This window comes from Coregonus clupeaformis, chromosome 1 (genome assembly GCF_020615455.1).
Source record: "Coregonus clupeaformis isolate EN_2021a chromosome 1, ASM2061545v1, whole genome shotgun sequence".
NCBI lineage: Eukaryota > Metazoa > Chordata > Actinopteri > Salmoniformes > Salmonidae > Coregonus > Coregonus clupeaformis.
Genome location: NC_059192.1, coordinates 33,395,704 through 33,415,880, shown reverse-complemented (window position 1 = coordinate 33,415,880; position 20,177 = coordinate 33,395,704). Strand labels below are relative to the sequence as shown.

The 20,177-nt window shown below is 36.5% G+C and overlaps 1 protein-coding gene across 3 annotated transcripts in view; it reads right to left on the bottom strand.

Annotated features, from left to right (window-relative positions):
- Positions 1-1,329: 1,329 nt before the first annotated feature.
- Positions 1,330-20,177, bottom strand: part of LOC121566959 (potassium voltage-gated channel subfamily C member 1-like) — a 73,262-nt gene continuing 54,414 nt past the window's right edge. For 2 of the 3 annotated variants that reach the window (XM_041876921.2, XM_041876926.2), the window contains one exon: positions 14,327-15,399. In XM_041876921.2, the coding sequence (XP_041732855.1) occupies positions 15,245-15,399 (155 nt within the window). In that variant the 3' untranslated portion in view covers positions 14,327-15,244. Of the gene's footprint in view, positions 7,267-14,326; positions 15,400-20,177 lie in introns of those variants that run through there. The other variant, XM_041876933.2, reaches the window with a different exon arrangement.

Below are 20,177 nucleotides of genomic sequence, written 5' to 3'. Positions count from 1 at the left end.
CTTCAAGCTCTGTGAAGATGGTTGTTGATCATTGCTAGACAACTATTTTCAGGTCTTGCCATAGATTTTCAAGTACAATAGATTTAAGTCAAACTGTACCTCAGCCATTCAGGGACATTCACTGTCTTCTTGGTAAGCGACTCCGGTGTAGATTTGGCCTTGTGTTTTAGGTTATTGTGCTGCTGAAAGATGAATTCATCTCCCAGTGTCTGGTGGAAAGCAGACTGAACCAGGTTTTCCTCTAGGATTTTTCCTCTGCTTAGCTCCATTCCATTTATTTTCTTATCCTGAAAAACTCCCCAGTCCTTAACGATTACAAGCATACCCGTTACATGATGCAGCCACCACTATGCTTGAAAATATGGAAAGTGGTACTCAGTAATGTGTTGTATTGGATTTGCCCCAAACATAACACTTTGTATTCAGGACAAAAAGTGAATTGCTTTGCCACATTTTTTGCAGTATTACTTTAGTGCCTTGTTTCAAACAGGATACATGTTTTGGAATATTTGTATTCTGTACAGGCTTCCTTCTTTTCACTCTGTCAATTAGTTTAGTATTGTGGAGTAACTAAAATGTTGTTGCTCCATCCTCAGTTTTCTCCAGTCACACCCATTAAACTCTGTAACTGTTTTAAAGTCACCATTGTCCTCATGGTGAAATCCCTAAGCGGTTTCCTTCCTCTCCAGCAACTGAGTTAGGAAGGACGCCTGTATCTTTGTAGTGACTGGGTGTGTTGATACACCATCCAAAGTGTAATTAACAACTTCACCAATCTCAAATGGATATTCAATGTCTGCTTTTTTTTACCCATCTACCAATAGGTGCCCTTCTTTGCGAGGCATTGGAAAACCTCCCTGGTCTTTGTGGTTGAATCTGTGTTTGAAATTCATTGCTCGACTGAGGGACCTTACAGATAATTGTATGTGTGGGGTACAAAGATGAGGTAGTCATTCAAAAATCATGTTAAACACTATTATTGCTCAACGAGTGAGTCCATGCAACTTATTATGTGACTTGTTAAGCACATGTGTATTTAGGCTTGCCATAACAAAGGGGTTGAATACTTATTGACTGAAGACATTTCAGATTTTAATTTTTAATTAATTTGTAAACATTTTGAAAAACAATTCCACTTTGACATTATGGGGTATTGTGTGTAGGCCAGTGACATAACACATCTCAATTTAATCCCTTTTAAGTTCAGACTGTAAAACAACAAAATGTGGAAAAAGTCAAGGGGTGTGAATACTTTCTGAAAGCACTGTAGTTATGATGATCGATACAATGTTAAAGTGTTGACACAGACATAATACAATCAACAATTTATTGATTTGAAATATTTTTCATTTATTTGAAGTTCATTTCAATGATTTGAAGCAATTTAATGTCTTTGAAAAAGCAGTTCATGACTTTAATAATTTATTCATTCAAGCTGCTAAGGAGATTTCTGTTCACATTAGATCGCATTGACATTCATACATTTTAAGTCTCAATATTCTAAATTATGTTCAATTATGATACTTTATTGATATGTTTCTATTTTTTTCTTCAAAATATAAAAAGATAGATCATGAACATTCCATTGAAATAAATATACTTTATACAGTTTCTTGATGAATTATACTTTGTGTTTCCAACATTTCAAAAATAAAATACAGCATTAGTCTCAACCATGTATTCCAGTGACCACCTCTTTTTCTCCTATTAATTCTCCTACCATGGCAGCAAACGATAATATCTAAGTCTGTTTTACAAAGTGTTGTGAAAAATGAGATGAGTATACAATATGTTTGTCTTTGGAATGCTGATGACTAGGTTTACATATGTCTGTCTATAATTAAACTCAAGGCCATGTGTCAAGGGGTCTGTATTTCCATAGGACCTATACAAGCAATATGGTCCATTAGATTATGTAACAATATGTCTTTAATGAGTTTATGTTAACCCTTTATAATAACTTTCAAGTATAAGCATTAAACTATATAAATAGTATACATACTATTAATAAACTCGTTTTTTATTTGCAAGCATTTCAGTGACATGTAGAATCATTTCTAATGGCTTGTTCATGAGCTATTATAAAGTGTTATCGTGCTTGTCTTTACGTTGTATCTGTATCTATCCATATGGGTATGATACAGTAGGTTCAATAGGTATATCTATGTTTTTCTGTCTGTCGTTATACTATGTTTCGAGGTAATACAACTACTTTAGGGTAAGGGTTAGTTATATGTTTTCTTAGGGACAACTTACAACTCTAAACTAGCATGGCAATATCTTTATCCATACCCATAGTAGTTAAACGACATAGTTGTCTCTGGTTGCTATCATTGAAAATTGTACATGAGATACATGAATAGTACCAGTGGAATTTATGGTGTAGATTGCATACCCTCAATTCAAAATTAGAACAAACTGAAATCAGAGAATGAATTGACTATAGATAGATCATCAGGGATAAAAAAAATGGGTAACACAGTCAGTGAGGGTACATAAGGACTCCATAACACCATGAGTGGATATGTCACAGTCACTTAACTCATTGCAGTTGTGGGTGAATCTCACATTATGTGTCATCTACAGTAGCTGTTGTTGAGCATTGGTTAAGAAAGTGTTATAAAGTCCATATCTATATCCCTTGGTTATAAAAGGCATTTTGTAAATGGAACATAAACAGACTTAGCACTCTTAACATTGTAACCCATTGTGTTGAACATGGCTAAATCAAGTAGCAGTATTGTGCAATAGAAAAGGAAAGACATCTTGTTTTTAGCCTGATGTGGGCAGTCACATGTATTTTTGTATATAATAATAATAATAATAATAATAATAATAATAATAATAATAATAATAATAATAATAATAATAATAATAATAATGAAAGGAATGTCATACTCATCAGTCAGTAACAGAGAAAGTATTAACAATACTGTTCTATATTATAACATATTAACCCCAAAAATATCTAAAGTTATTGGGGTTTTGCAAGTGTGTTCAGTTCACGAACCATGGTTGCTGGAAGTTTACCTCTAGAATATTTATCAACACTTCACTTCGCGACCCCCATAGCCTAATCGGCTTAATGCTTTCTAAAAAATAACTGAAATCATAGTTTGAAAGGAAAAAGTGAACAAAACACGTTGAGGAAGAAGAAAAATATCATTGACCAATTTTCACGGAAAGTGGACAACGTTGTAGACCCTGTAAAAACCAACATAGATTGAACTAAATAAGTGAGTAGCCTCCGTAGTTCATTCATTTAAGTCTAGTCTAGTGGTGATAGTCCAATTAGAATGCATGACTAGGGATGGACAGAGATCATTTCTTACAGCTGCCTGGGCTGATCCTGGACCTGCCAGGGCCTACACCCTCAGAGAAAGCCACTGTTATTAAAGATAGTGTCTGGAAAACCAACATTCACCCAACCTGTTCAACAGTGGGGAACTCTAGTGAAATACACATTTCTACATCTACCCAACTTGCACAGTAGTGGCCACTGGTTCTTTCACTCTCACCCCTCCATTTTAAAGTACTTCAATGACATCAGTTTGGAAGCTCTTGGTCTTTTTATGAAGTATGATATAACATGTTATAACTTGTATGAAGCGTGTTATAACATGACATATGCTACCGTGAGCTGCTGCCGTGACGACTATCAGCTGGATGGTTCTCAATGGATGACGAACGAATGCGAGACCTGACCACCGAACAACAAGGACAAGCTACCTCTACAGACCCATGCTGACACTGAGAGTGTGTGTAGTGTTCAGTTGTCTCTCAAAAGGAAGACGTTGCTGCTCTACGACACGGCGCAGTGTTCAAAACATCAGGACTGGTTTCATGACGAACAACAAAGGAGCTTAGAATATGTCGAGACTGCGTTCCCTCAGGAGATCAACAATCAAGTCATAATGCATGCGTTTCACGTCACTGTAAGGTGTTCACATTATTGTATCTATATACTAGAATTTATTATGTACGAAAAATAGCAAACCACCTAAATCCACACAAACCACCAACACACCTGAGTCTCTTTTAAAACAGACACAACTTTGGATTGGCAGTTTGTTTCATGCAAACCTGAAATCTCTTGACTAGTAACAAATCTCTCTTGACCAACCTATCTCTTTCACGAACAGATATTGCACTTTATTGGATAACTAACTAAGGCCCTAGATTCAATCCAACACAGCAATTGACTTCTAAAGGCACAGATAATATTCGCTGTAAAAGCCGCAGATGTCGACTCAAGAAGTTTAAATCGCCTTTAAAAGTCAATTGCAGTGCACAGGTCATTAATCTGCATTCATTTTAACCCTGGCCAAAGTCTGTGATTCAATCCACTTTGTCAGCTATGCACCTTTTAAAGACAATATTCCCACGTTCGCGGATACCGCATTCACGGCTCAATTGGAAATTAACTTTAAATGATAGCCATCCATGGTATCAATTTGCCCTGCTACAATCATATGACAAATAGTCTATTATTCTCAACAACAACAAAAAAAGCAAACATTGTATATTTGTAATGTATACACCCTTCAAACATACAGTATGGAGAGCTATCAATTTAAAATGGCTGCTACAGTGGTGGTGAAAATGATTCAAGGGAGGGAAAGTTTTTGAATCGATGAAAAGGGCTAAGATCACTTCACAAATATGAAGAGTGAAATGAACCCTTAAATGCTCATTTTAATGATAACTGGCTAGAATAAAAAAATGAAACAAGAAGCAACAAACACTTAAGTACAGCTTAATAAAAGCAGACTGTACTGCAGAGGTCAATAAAGTGGAATGAATGAGTGCAGAATGTGGGGCAGTAGTAGCAGAGAGATTTCATCCAACAAAAAATAGTTCAGTGTGTATTTTGCAAACATACATGTTTCAATATACACATTTGTTACTTTTTCAAAACAAAATATAGCTCTTCTCTTTCATTATAATCTTTTTTTATATATATATATATTAATTGCATATAACATTTTTTTTATAATTCCTTTTATATATGTTTTTTTTGTGTATCTCTAGCACCCTTGTCTTCAACTAAGGGCTTGCAGAAAAGACAGTCATGCAGAGTAGTCATGCTGGTAAACAAAGTTACAAAAATGCATTTTATTTTTTTCCTTCTTCCTGTTTAGCGCAGCGTCCACCCACTCTGGGCCGTCCCCATAGCGTTCTCCCGCTCATGTGACTCTCGTCATTATTTTCTTTATTGTAGTAACACAGTTGCTAATGTCAAACCACCACATCAACCTTCCAAAAACGTAACTCTCATATATTCTTCTTCTTCTACTTTTCTCTTTCTTTCTTACCAAACCAGTTCCGATATAGTTCTTTATGATATTCACAGATGTTTGCGACTGATTTCCCCAATGGCATTTTGACCCTGTTTTCTGTTGGTGCTCCTTCTCCATCTGAAGCCATGGATAGTTGATTTGTTTATCAAAATATAGATTTGTTCTCTTTGTACACGTCCCCCCTTTTTACTTTCCTTGGTCCATTTGTCCTCGGTTTTTCTTTAATAATGGTCTCATTTGGAGGACCATCCCTATCTAGTTGGAGGCTTGACTTAACCCTGAAGCAGTCATTGGTCATTGCTTGGCAGCAAGGGAAACAAGAGAGAGATGGGGGAAGTGTATGCATCTGGGGGGCAGTATAAGCATAAGGGGATATATTTTCCTCATTGGCAGTATATATGCATCTGGAATAATAATAGTAGTATTATGTGCATGTTTAGTTCCTTGTAAAAACCACAGCAGAGGAGTTATTCCACCACCGGACACACTTTGATGTGACTTCAAGGTATCTTTATTATGGAGGCATCCTCTGTGCTGTAGTTAAGTTAGAACCTTATTCCTCCTGTTGGCAGGTCTGTGCATGGGACTTGACCTTAGTCAGTCTGTGCTCTACTCATGATTGATTTGAGCAGCGGGTAAGTTAGTCAATTTACAGTGACCTATAGCAGTGTCTGTCATACATGTATGTGCATTAAGGGCTTTTGTTCAAGAGGAATGTAATTGTAATAAATATAATTCAATTAAATATGTTTTAAAATATACTCAGGAATTACCTCTGTTATATACATGAATGGCATTTCCAACTTGTACTTTTGTACCAAAGCAAGGCGATAGCGAAGGTGTCAAGGGCAGTTCAAAGCTTTGCTCTAGATATATGGAATGTTCATCCCATAGCAGCCCATATGGTTGTTACTTTATAGGCTGGTCATACAGCAAGTGCATGCACAGCACCTTTGGTACAGTACGCCACGTGGATTTCAAGGTAAGTACGTGAGAGACAGAGAGAATCTTGTTCATCAATAATTATTTGTAGGGATAAGAAATATAATACTATTCTCTTTTGATGCTACATCCGTTTGGTATGGTCATCTATGTACTTCTATCATATGTACGTATTACACTATGTTGGGGGCCTGGCATCGTCTTTCCAAATTGAATGGAAATTAATGGAAGACGTAAAGGCTTAATTGATAACCAATCTCTGTAATATCTATATGTCATGAACACATTCATGAGGTGGGAGAACAGACATATTATATAAAATGTCCAAATTCAGTTCTCTGTTCATTTAACCTGTAACTGGTTTAGTTGCTGTCACAAATTTTCCAAAGAACCGTTTAAGGCGCAACGTGTCTTTGTCTCTCATGTACAATAGTTTCTTGTAAAAGTAAATAACACAAGAGGAAAACAGCATGTAAAGTTTTCATTTAGTGCGTCTTTCCGCATCACTCTGTTCAAAACTGTCGATGGATAAGGTCATGACGTTATTTTCCCAGCTAACAAATGCTACAGTGTTAGCAGAGATGCTACATAGTTAGTTAGACCTGGTCCCTCGTTTATAGATGAGTGATAATTCATTGATTCTCTAAGTTGCTCAGTAGATCAGCACTGCAGTCAGTTATTGGTCACTGTACTGTGAGATGGTTGAGCGTCACGATATAATGTCTTCTGGAATGTTGCAGTAGGAGTCCTTTTCTCTCTGAGTGTGTCAGTGCAATGCTCAGTCAGTCGTCATAGTGATCTGTCAGACAGTCTTCAAAAGTGTGGCCGGAGTTTCCAAGAGGCTGCTTTGGTAACAACGTAAAGATCCAACCTCATGTTTATCTTGATTACCCTCCAGTCTCTCTCTTGTCACGCCAAAGATCTGCCTTTTAACTGTCCATCCGTGTCACACGTCTTGGTAAAGTGGCTCCCTCTGCTAATTTCTGATTATGTCTTCTTTAGAGAAAATGCTAGAAACTTAACACTGCAAAGACAAGAATAAACAGCTGTTAATGTTGTACACTTTAAGATTGAATAGGATTACAATGAAGAAAAGTAATGCATTTGGCAGTCGTAGCGTTAGAAATTAGCATGCTACCAATGCTACAGTAGTTTATAAATGTATTTCTGAGTATAAAAGGCCAAATAAGGCCCTAAACTGTTACTAATTTACATAAATGTACAGTACCAGTCAAACGTTTGGACACACCTACTCATTCCAGGGTTTTTCTTTATTTTTGCTATTTTCTACATTGCAGAATAATAGTGAAGACATCAAAACTATGAAATAACACATATGGACTGACCTTCATGTCTTAAAGTGATGATGGACTGTCATTTCTCTTTGCTTATTTGAGCTGTTCTTGCCATAATATGGACTTGGTCTTTTACCAAATAGGGCTATCTTCTGTATACTACCTTGTCACAACACAACTGATTGGCTCAAACGCATTAAGAAGGAAATACATTCCACAAATTAACTTTTAAGAAGGCACACCTGTTAATTGAAATGCCTTCCACATTAAGCTGGTTGAGAGAATGCCAAGAGTGTGCAAAGCTGTCATCAAGGCAAAGGGTGGCTATTTGAAGAATCTCAAATATACAATATATTTTGATTTGTTTAACAATTGGTTACTGCATGATTCCATATGTGTTATTTCATAGTTTTGATGTCTTCACTATTATTCTACAATGTAAAAAATCATAAAAACATAAAGAAAAACCCTTGAATGAGTAGGTGTGTCCAAACTTTTGACTGGTAGTGTATATCAACATAGTATTACATATATTCCTATGACAAATTCAATGTAACTTATACATAATTGACAATATGAAATTATGTGGGATCTGCTTTACCTGGATGCTGCAGGTTTACTGTGCATGTGAGAGTAAAATGTACATATTTTTAACTTATACTATAAATTACAATTCTATAGACATCAAGGACATTTTACATACATTTGGGGTGTTTCTCTACATTAATGGTGCACCTTCACCTGCAACTACAGGTGACAGATTCATTTGCAGTCACACATCGCATCCAATGACACCAGCGCCCAACCAACCAATCCACCCAACCAACCACTCCACTCTCCAATCAAACTACTGTACACACATTCAATCTTCACTTTGCATTATATACCTGTTTACCATTTTTCTTCTGCAAAAAAATACTTGACCAACATGACATCTTTATGTGTGTGTTAGTGTATGTGTGTGTGGGGGGATGTGTGTGTGTGTGTGTGTGTGTGTGTGTTTGAGTGAGACAGGAATGGCACAACACTTTCAAGACAGACAGACAGACAGACAGACAGACAGACAGACAGACAGACAGACAGACAGACAGACAGACAGACAGACAGACAGACAGACAGACAGACAGACAGACAGACAGACAGACAGACACATATTATATTAATGAAGAAAACAACACTAACACAATTGTATGTCAACACGAGAGGTACTGTACATCAGAGAGTAGATTCAAGACTACATTAGAACTACATATCATCTTTATAAGCCATGCATGATACCTTGGGAAGCTAATAAATGAACATTAATAAAGTAAGCATAAATACATGTGTGGTAACAACTGGTAATGTTGTGGCATTACCTGTAATTGCAAATATGTTTGTAAGATCATAATGCATTGCCTATGAATGTGTTAAGAAATTATGATATAGTCTCACCACAAATGACACAACATCCTCTCACAATTAGAATGTCTCTTCTCAAACTGATCTTCATTCCATCTCTCTTCATCTGTCAATGTCCACTGAAAAATAGCTGGTTAAAGTTTTCTCCAGGAAAACGTGCATGTGTCCACATAAATATCCTGTTATTCATTGATGTTATTTTTGTTTTGTTTATATTCTTAAAACTGAATGATGTCTTCCTTTTTACTAATTTAACACACTGCTACATTCACAATTTATGATGAATATGTTGGATCTGTTGGCTCCTGCATTTTTTATAAACTACTAGCAGGTTTCAGACATAACAGCACAGTTTGACGAGGCATGTCAACTCATAAAGCATCTACTGTAGGTGTTTACATATCCTGAAATTCATAAGCGAAAAGTTGATTGGAATGAAAGTGAGAGAAGAAACGAGGCCAAAACTAAAAGACATAATCATAAAGTATAAAATCAAGTCAATAAATTGACATTTTTTGCAAATAGTATATCATCTAGAGGTGTAAGACAAGGGTGCCCTTTAACACCATATCTATTTAGTATAGGGATTGAAATATTTGCTGGGTTGTTCTTGAATTGCGGTGGCATTTGCGACCCTCGCCATTGCAACCATGAAAAACACTTTCAAATTACAAATAGTTACACATCATACATGTTTTTGTTCATATTTAACTGTTTATTAATGATAAAACATAATGCAAGTCCTTTATACTGTAAAATGTTATGTTTATGCATTGTTTAAAGTACTTATGGCAAGAAATTGGCTTGTCCCATTAGTGATGAGTAAAGTTGTAGTTACATATTTTTCTGATTTAGCGATATCTATCTATTACTGAATGCTAGAAAGTAAACAAAAGTATTTCATATATTGTATAGATAGAAAATGAAAGGCTATTAAAATCCCAATTTTTTTTTATATAATATGTTTCCCAAAATGTTATGTAATTAGTGTTACCGCCCTTGAAAATCACTAATTACAAGGACCTTGAGCATTCCCTCCAGTGGCAAACTGTTATTGGGGGAGGGTCTCTATTGAAGAAAATTATTAGCTAATCACACCCTTTAGTGTGTCTTACATTTTAGGATTCCATTGATAATTTGGTGTGTCTAAATAAAATGTGTAATTTGTGTTACTCAATTAAAATTAAGGGAAATAACATTGTGAGCAAAATTATTTTTTAAAGGGTTACTGACCTTAGATTTTAGCATCTGTGGCCTTCATTTAAGAAAATCCTAAATTACCTAAAATATGTCATTGGTGTTACCGTCATTGGTTTTACTACTCCTGTTGCTGGCACAATGTAATCATAATGGTAAAAATTATTTTTTGTCATTAAGCTGACATAGTAGTTGATTTAGAATGGGAAATACCCAAATACATACAAAGAATTATAAGAATCCAAAATGCCACTGCAATTCAAGAACTACCCTGCTATAAAGGTAACATTTTACCATCAAAGGGGAGCTCCCCAAAAATATGTGGGAACTTTATATACAGAGCAAAAAATATAAATGCAACATGAAACAATTTCAAAGATTTTGCTGAGTTACAGTTCATATAAGGAAATCAGTCAATTTAAATAAATAAATTAGGCCCTAATCTATGGATTTTACATGACTGGGCAGGGGCGCAGCCATGAGCGTGCCTGGGAGGGCATAGGCCCACCCACTGGGGAGCCAGGCACAGCCAATCAGAATGAGTTTTTTTTGTTCAGTGTATTATTCCCTTTTTAAGCTTTACCTTTACAGTACATGTCTTTCACCAATGACCAGAATACAGTTACCTTATGTCAAAGTGTGTGGACTTCTCAAATATCACATTCCTATGTACATAAAGAAGCAGATATGACCATGAATAGTATACATCCAGTATAAGCAAACTATTTCACTGAATGTTTAAGATAATTTCAGCTGAGTTGCATATGTTGCTTTTTAATATGAATTCAAATAGCCCACATAAACATTAACAGTTTAAATACAACATATTGATTAACAGTTATGGAAATGAAACTGAGAATGTTGTACAATTCCCCTCTTAGCATATTCACAGACATATAGTGTTTGTAGCAATAGTAATAAACTATGAAAATAACCATCTGGATCAGGCTGAATCCAATTCGACAATCACATCCGAACTTGCCTCTTCCCCACTGACAAAGTATACATCGGAACATGAATTTCAGGTGATTTTAATATATATTCACGTGTAGATACAGTTATGTGCATATTCAATATTCACCATTTAATTGACAAGCATTGCTTTGCAGGTGTAGCTAGGTAAATCTAGCTAGCTTGTATGGGCTTCTAGATTGACATTGCAGCCCATAGAAGCCTCATAGAGGCACTTTCAATATTTGTCGTTCTATAAGTGTGTTGTATTGAGCACAACAATATGATACGAGCCTTCATTCTCTACAGAAACAAAGTTTATACATTATTATACTTTAGTTACATTACATTGCAATTACGAACAGGTAGTATGTTTACAAATGGAGAATGAAAATTCTAGTAAATCGGAATATGTGATTATGTAAATGGCTCCAATTTTTCAAACCACAATTGATCATAAACATCGTAGAGAAATGGGTGGCCATTTTCTTTGCCTTCAAATAATTGCGTAATTTACATAAAAGCTATGTTTCCTTCAAATTGGCACAACAATTGCCTTAAAATATTATTTAAATAGCACCTGCTGTAGTAATGTTACATATTCTACATGTTTTCCTCTATAGACCATGTGCAGGTGTGCACAAATATGGACACATCCTAACCTAAGATATGCATGTGCAATGCAAACATTAACGTAAATCATTCACTGACATCGATGGAGGCTTTGCTCAAAAAAGGCACATGCATATCTCAAATTGGGATATGGCCTTACATCAGGAATCTGGAAACTCAAATGTGTGGAAGCTCTTGGATTTCCAGGAAAAATAAATACTTTTCAGAGTCAAACAATAAGCTGCTAGACAAAGAGTCATTTGAGGACAGACTATGACAACTGATACTGTAGGTCAATAATATATGTAGGTCCATAATAAGTACTGGTAGGCAGGACGTACTGATAGGCAGGATATTGCTCAGTCAATATTCAAATCTTGATTGAATCCCATAGGGCCGAATCCACACATAAGATCTGTGTGCACAACTTGTGCTATCATGTAAATTGGGCGTTGATAGCGATGGGCGTTTTGTGTGAGAATTCGAGTGACATACGCGGATCTCAAGTTGGGATTCGGCTCTTTCTGTTTTTGTATCTTTCTGTTTTTCACAAATGTGTCTGTCATATTACTTTTGTGTTATGTTATGGAATGTAGGTACTTACGATGATATGGATCTGAAGGTGGCGGTAAGTAAGACCTTTTGAGGACAAATATTTGTTTAAATACGGAAGGGGACCGAAAATCCATTTCTTACAATGAATACACGCGACCAATTCAAGAAATACAAAACTATCTCAGCGTAAAAAAATTAAAAAAGAACATCTACAACAACATCAAAATCTATAAGACCAGCAAGACAAGACCAACTTGAAGAAGAACAAGACAAATGGCTCATGTCATTCTTATACAGTAAGTACATTTAGATTGTGAACAGTTAGATAGGTAGATTGCCTATTAAGTCTGTGCACGCTTTGAAGATGTAAAATATATTTGCATAATTACATGTATGTGCACAGTATGTTTCCAGCATTAATGAAATATTGCATGTAATATTGCATATATGAGTATGAGCGATTCTCTTTTCATATGACATGTTCATATCTATTAATTATTATATACGAAGATGACAATCCAAGAGGGAAGACTGGTTGTGGAAACCGAAAAGAGCTACAATCTACTGTACTTAATAAAGATAATAAAAAAATGTATTGACTGTTTTCTAGCTAGATTGTTCTTACATTTAAGTCATTTAGCAGACGCTCTTATCCAGAGCGACTTACAGTTAGTGAGTGCATACATTTTTCATACTGGCCCCCCGTGGGAAACGAACCCACAACCCTGGCGTTGCAAGCGCCATGCTCGACCAACTGAGCTACAGGGGACCTTCTTCTTCACTGCATCCCATTTTAGGACCAGTCTCAAACCATCTATTTCATTACTTTAGAGAGGTGGAATAAATTGTTTCATTGAATTTGAATTCCTTTTTTTTTGTGGATTTTAAGGAGGAAGATAAAATAATAATGAAAAAGTACAAAATTATATCAAAAGTAAAAAGAAAGGTGAAACAGATATTTAGAAAAACTAAACATCTACTGTTAGAAATATTGATCATGATGGTTGAGCCTTTAGCGGGATAAATGTAAAATATTTATGTCCCTATTATGCTTTTTACAATAATATATATACATATATATATATATATATATATATATATATATATATATATATATATATATATATATATATATATATAATGTATTGTAAAGTGGAGGGTGTTTATGTATAATCCACACATGCAACTTCAATTCAAAAAGGTTAATAAAGTAACAATAAATGTTAGTAAAGTGCTTGCATTAATACATACAGTATACTAGTCAATCTGGTTTATTTTATACATCATTTTGGATAGTTCACAGTATTTTAACAAAATATTTGAATATTCTAGTACTATATATTTACTTATTTCCATTCTCTCCATTCACCAGCCCATCATATCACTCACTAAAATTGATGTATTTTTTTATTCTAACTACTTATATCAACTATTTTACTCAACACTAAGTACAGTAGAAGCAACTATCTTTACCCAACAGGTCATGACAGTGTAAAACAAACACCAGTGTCTTAACCATCAAGTGTGATGTTCAAATATGAATTCAACATTTTGTCTTAGCCATGACAAATGTAGATAGTTATTGTCAAAATCTTTCATGACCTGCTAGGACAGGACTTAAGTTGTAGTTGTATAATTTTGTTATGAGAGTGTTATTTTTGAAATCGCTTAAAGGGGTACTTTGGGATTTTGGCAATGATGCCCTTTATGTACTTCCCCATAGTCAGATGAACTTGTGGATACCATTTTTCTGTCTCTGTGTCCAGCATGCTAGGAGATACCCATAGACTTCCAGTCATTGCGCTAATGCTAGTTAGCATTGGCTCGTAAAACTACCTCTAACTTCAGTCATACTGGATACCAGAGGAGGCTGGTGGGGGGAGCTGTAGGAGGATGGGCTCATTGTAATGGCTGAAATGGAATAAATGTGGTTTCCATATGTTTGATGTGTTTGATACCATTTAATGTATTCCATTCCAGCCATTACAATGAGCCCGTCCTCCTATAGCTCCTCCCACCAGGCTCCTCTGCTGGACACAGAGACATAAAAATGGTATCCACAAGTTCATCTAACTCTGGGGAAGTAGATAAAGGGCCTCATTGCCAAAATCGTTAAGTATCCCTTTAAATGTGTTAGAAACTATTAACTGAAAGTGCCTTGTGATTATTAAATGTATAGCTCTTCATTTTGAGCCTGTATTTAAAGCTCAATATGTGTATCCCTTTTTCTAAGGAGCATGTGATGAATACCAAAAAAGGTGTCTATACATATATTGATATTTACATGTGACAAATTAAGTAGAAACCTACTTAAGACTGACCATATCTACAAATTGTATTTTTTTTTCTTTGGCTACATGAATTGTAGACGTTTGATTTCATGAATTATTTTCTGGACAGAATTAGCTTCTGTTGTTTGGTCAAGAAAGCACAAAAATGGCAGTATGTTAATCTACACACATATTCTACACTTGAAAACGTAACTGTGCATTTGTTCTTAGAGTTACTTTTTATCCAGTATAATATCTTGGTCTACTAATATCCCATTCGAGTGTCCTATTTCTTGTATATTTTTCAAAATATTCATATATTTCTAAATCTGTAACACTTTATTTTATAGCTGCTGTCTACTGGGTAGTTTGTTTAGTTACCAATTGTGTTGAATCATTTCAGGTAAGTAACAGAAAGTAACCTTTGTTACCACATGGTGTCTTAGTTAACTTAATACCATGTAAATACCAGGTAAATACAAGTTTAAACTGGACTGTAAAATAAAGCATTACCGCTAAATCTTAATTTGACCCCATCCCCTACCTGACGCATGCATCTTAAACCATGTATTCACAAGACAAGTGGTCAGAATCTTTCTACGTTCAAAATAATTATCGTTATTGTATTGCACTGTATACAACCCTAGTGGAGGCATAAATGCATTCAGTCCTTATAGCCAATCCATCATTTTGTTTGTCCTATCAATGAACCTCCTTTCTACTACAAAATGGAGGGGATGGGGGAACGGCAGCGGCGCAATGGTCCTGGAGCCTCGTAGGTTTCAAAGGGCGGGCTAGTGATTGGAGCGAGGCGCAAGGTTGACCCAGCCATTCCTGATATGTTGTTCAGGCTGCGAGATTTGTCATAGCCAGTTGCTTTGGAGGAGAACATCGATTGAAAGGAAATCGTTTACAATAATTATTTTGTTTAGTTGTTAGATTTGTTATTTAGGATTAAATTAAATGCAAGTAAAAAAAAAGAAGAAATGTTTATACATGTGATGACAAGGTGGACATGGGAAATTTACATATTGATGGTTATTTGAGTGTAGAATGAAGGTTGCATATAATTGAAAAATGAAGTTGAGCGTGTTAGCAGATAGAGGTAAGTAACAGTACATGATAGAAAGTAATAAAATGAGAATAAATCAAATTGTGAGTAAATAATATCAAATGTTAGGAGACAGATAAAAGACAGACGAGGACAGACATAGAGACAAGACAGGACGGGACAAAACAAGAAAATGCGAGTTATGATTTATGTCATTCATTATTCTTTTCAATAGAGAAAACAAAAAAGTTCTTATTAATAAGTATTTAGGATTAAAACATTCAAACCTTCAGACCAGTTGAATAATGCACCCAACATGGCCTAATAACACAACAGCTCTGACCAGGTTTCTATGTTCAGGTGTTTTAGACAACCATTTTGTCAAAGGCAAAGCAGTTCTTTTCAGACCAAGACACAGCAGCAAATAAAGCAAATACACAAAGCTCAGGTTTCACTGATCAAACGTTCGACCAAATGAAGTTTGTCAGGGACATAAAGGAACCTTTTTAAGATTGTTTCCACAAAACTGTGTCTTATCCTGTGTCATACATGAGAGTGAGAGTGATAAGAGCCAAGTCTTATTGACACAAAATCTGTGGTCACAAACAGGCAATTTCTCAAGACTCCCTTTAGATTCCTGACAACTTCACATGGCCAACATTGCGACAAATTTCCCCCCACATTCAAACTCACTTCCTCTTTCCTGGGAACCACATCCTGTAACAGAGATGTATTTATAGAGGGAAAAGCAACATTTTGTAAACCAGTGCTCTACTAATGTATGTTAAAACACAGAACGCTGCTACATTGAAACCAATCCAAATCTATTGTACTAAAACGGCCGCTGGTATTCTCACTGGATATCAGATTCTATATCAAACTGTGCATGAAGGTTTCTGTGTAAAGCACCATAAAACATATAGCTTTTCCCTCTGTACTTTGAGTGGATATCACAGGGTAAGGTATGCAGACATTGAGCTCCCCCCCGTAGAGAGCAGACAGACAGTAGACGCTACACAGTGGTGTGCTGTTGAGTGCTGTTGAGTCAGGTGAAATATAAAACACCATTGGTAGATTGTAGTGGTGGTAACACTACTCTGACAATGGTTAACTGACCCGTAGCGGGTGAAGTTGTGTGGTCTACAGGTGTCAATCTGTGATTTGAACCAACAGAGCATTACTGGGTTATCATGCTATTCTTTTTTAGTATGTGGCAGTTCAGCCAATTGTGTAAGTGCTAGCTAATCTCCTCTATTGGCAGCATAGGTCATAGTCTCATTAGAGAGTCATTGTCTGTATGAATGTAGAACTCCAACAATCATGGGTCTTCACTCAAAGATAGACAACAAAGAACACCACTTGGCATGATGCTCTTTGTGCCTCCTTGCTGCATTGGGAAAAACAACTTCACTATGGCAACGTCGCAGTCCGCGGTGACCAACTAGACCCCTCTACATTAAACATCACTAGTCCATAAATAAAAATGGTCCTTTTTTATTCTAGCTGGCTGAGGCACATTAGTTGGAAGGCAACTCAGTGAAATATTGATGAGGACATTTTCACTGGGCTTCTCCAGTGCTATACACACAACCATGTCTAGAACAGTGGCAGAGTACTGTAAAGGGGACTGACACAAAAAAATCTGTTGGAGTTGCTCCAAAGCTCAGATGAACGATCAACTTATCCTAACTGTTTAGTGCGTAACGCGTTCAACTTTCAGTTTCCCTTATGTTCCTACATGTGCATGTGTTGGCTGCGCGTGTGTTCTGAAACGGTTATTATAATTTATTTATTTTATTTAACCTTTATTTAACTAGGCAAGTCAGTTAAGAACAAATTCTTATTAATCACGGCCGGTTGTGATACAGCCTGGAATCGAACCAGGGGGTCTGTAGTGATGCCTCAAGCACTGAGATGCAGTGCCTTAGACCGCTAACATACTGAACTGTTATATCACATTCTAAAAGTACACATTAATAACTTACGTCATGAACCTCTTATGGCAAAGTTCTACAGCCAGTCGATGGCTTACAACATTCCAGTCTAAACATTTTCTCATATGATGAATTTGAATCGATACAGTCCTGGACTGGATTAATTGCAACCAATATTATTTGCCAACATCGAGTTTCTTTAAATGCTGAAATTATTGAGCTTTTTTTTTTACCAGTGTGCGCTACTTATACTAACGATGACAAATATACTGTAGGTTCACGCGTTAGTCGTTGACATTCTATGTTTGCTACTGTGGAAGTGTAGGGCTAGAGAGAGAGTTATTATATCGAGACACACCAGTAGCATGTATGCTTGGGATTTTCTCCTAGTGCTATCCCTGGAAATCAACATGCAGCATGCAATACTTGGAGACAGAGAGACAAGAAAAAAGAGAGAGAGGCTCACACAAACTGTTCATATGATCCAAAACTAAACTGATAAAAGCTATTGTACATGAAAACACTATATTAAGCCACATCTTATCAACTACTCTTCTGAGTAAACAGATCAAGCCCCATTAAGCAGACCTTTTTTTAATATATATAGCTGAACGTCCACTGTAGCTTTCATTGAATCTAAGATTTTGGTAAGGATTTGGTAACACTTGTAGTATGCAAAATGGAGACTCATATGGACAACACAAGAAACACACATCTTTCCTTGTCAGTTTGACTCTAGTTATAAGTTGGGTAAACTGACATGGAAAGACGTCCCTAATGTCAGGCATTGTATGGAGATTGTATGGTGATTTAAATGGACCCAGGTTTGATTCAAAAGCTAAAGGGCTACTTCTACCAGGCATAAAACTACTTTGTTACGATAAAAAAGTTTATACCTACTTACAGCCAGACTTACATTACACTTAAAGTGAGTTGATATCTACTGTCATTACATAAGTTACATTATAAAACATTAAATGTACAGTAAATGTAAATAAACCATATCAGGGGACTTAATCTACTTCCACTTTGTTTCACTATGACTATAATACCGACCTAAAGCCAAACTCAATTGACACTACATGAGAGGGGAAGTACCTACCTACAGTCAGACTTTAGTTACACTTGCACTGCACTGGCGGCCTGGGAATGAGAATGAGTGTTAATGACAGAGGGAGAGGTGGATGGAGGGAACATGGAGAACAGTGAAGAAGTACAAATATTCAGACCAGATTTTTACCCCAAAATAAAGTTTTTCTGGCAAGTCTATACTACATTATACTTCTTTGCAACTGAAAACGCCTAGTAAGGACCCTGACACTAAACGGTAATAGAATGTTTTGATGTTTTTTTTACTGAATTACATGATCACATCTTAAAGTTGTCTAGGGCATTTCAGGATCACATGTCAATATTCATCAAAAGTTCCCTACAGTATGTAAGTGTCATGCTTGTATTGTGTAGAATTACAAGGAACATAGGTACTGTACTGTACATGCCTCATAGATCCTTAATACCAAGTCTATTCTGGACTCATGGCCTCGTATTGTATATTATACTTACATGAGATAAATACAGTGCATTCGGAAAGTATTCAGACCCCTTGACTTTATCCACATTTTGTTAAGTTACAGCCGTATTCTAAAATGGATTAAATTGTTTTTTTCCCTCATCAATCAGTATGAAAATGTATGCACTCACTAACTGTAAGTCGCTCTGGATAAGAGCGTCTACTAAATGACTAAAATGTAAAATGTACACACACTACCCCATAATGACAAAGCAAAAACAGGTTCTTATAAACATTTGCAAATGTATTCAAAATAAAAACGGAAATATCACATTTACATAAGTATTCAGACCCTTTATTCAGTACTTTGTTGAAGCACCTTTGGCAGCGATTACAGCCTTGAGTCTTCTTGGGTATTACGCTACAAGCTTGGCACACTTGTCTTTAGAGAGTTTCTCCCATTCTCTGCAGATCCTCTCAAGCTCTGTCAGGTTGGATTGGGAGCGTCGCTGCACAGCTATTTACAGGTCTCTCCAGAGATGTTCGATCGGGTTCAAGCCTGGGTTCTGGCTGGGCCACTCAAGGACATTCAGAGACTTGGCTGTGTGCTTAGGGTCGTTGTCCTGTTGGAAGGGGAACCTTCTCCCCAGTCTGAGGTCCTGAGCGCTCTGGAGCAGGTTTTCATCAAGGATCGCTCTGTACTTTGCCCTGTTCATCTTTCCCTCGATCCTGACTAGTTTCCCAGTCCCTGCTGCTGAAAAACAGCCCCACAGCATGATGCTGCCACCACCATGCTTCATCGTAGGGATTGTGCCAGGTTTCCTCCAGACGTGACGCTTGGCATTCAGGCCAAAGAGTTCAATCTTGGTTTCATCAGACCAGAGAATCTTGTTTCTCATGGTCTGAGAGTCCTTTAAGTGTCTTTTGGAAAACTCCAAGTGGGCTGTCTTGTGCCTTTTACTGAGGAGTGGGTTCCGTCTGGCCACTCTACCACAAAGGCCTGATTGGTGGAGTGCTGCAGAGATGGTTGTCCTTCTGGAAGGTTCTCCCATCTCCACAGAGGGACTCTGGAGCTCTGTCAGATTGACCATCCGGTCACCTCCCTGACCAAGGCCTTTCTCCCACGATTGCTCAGTTTGGCCGGGCGGCCAGCTCTAGG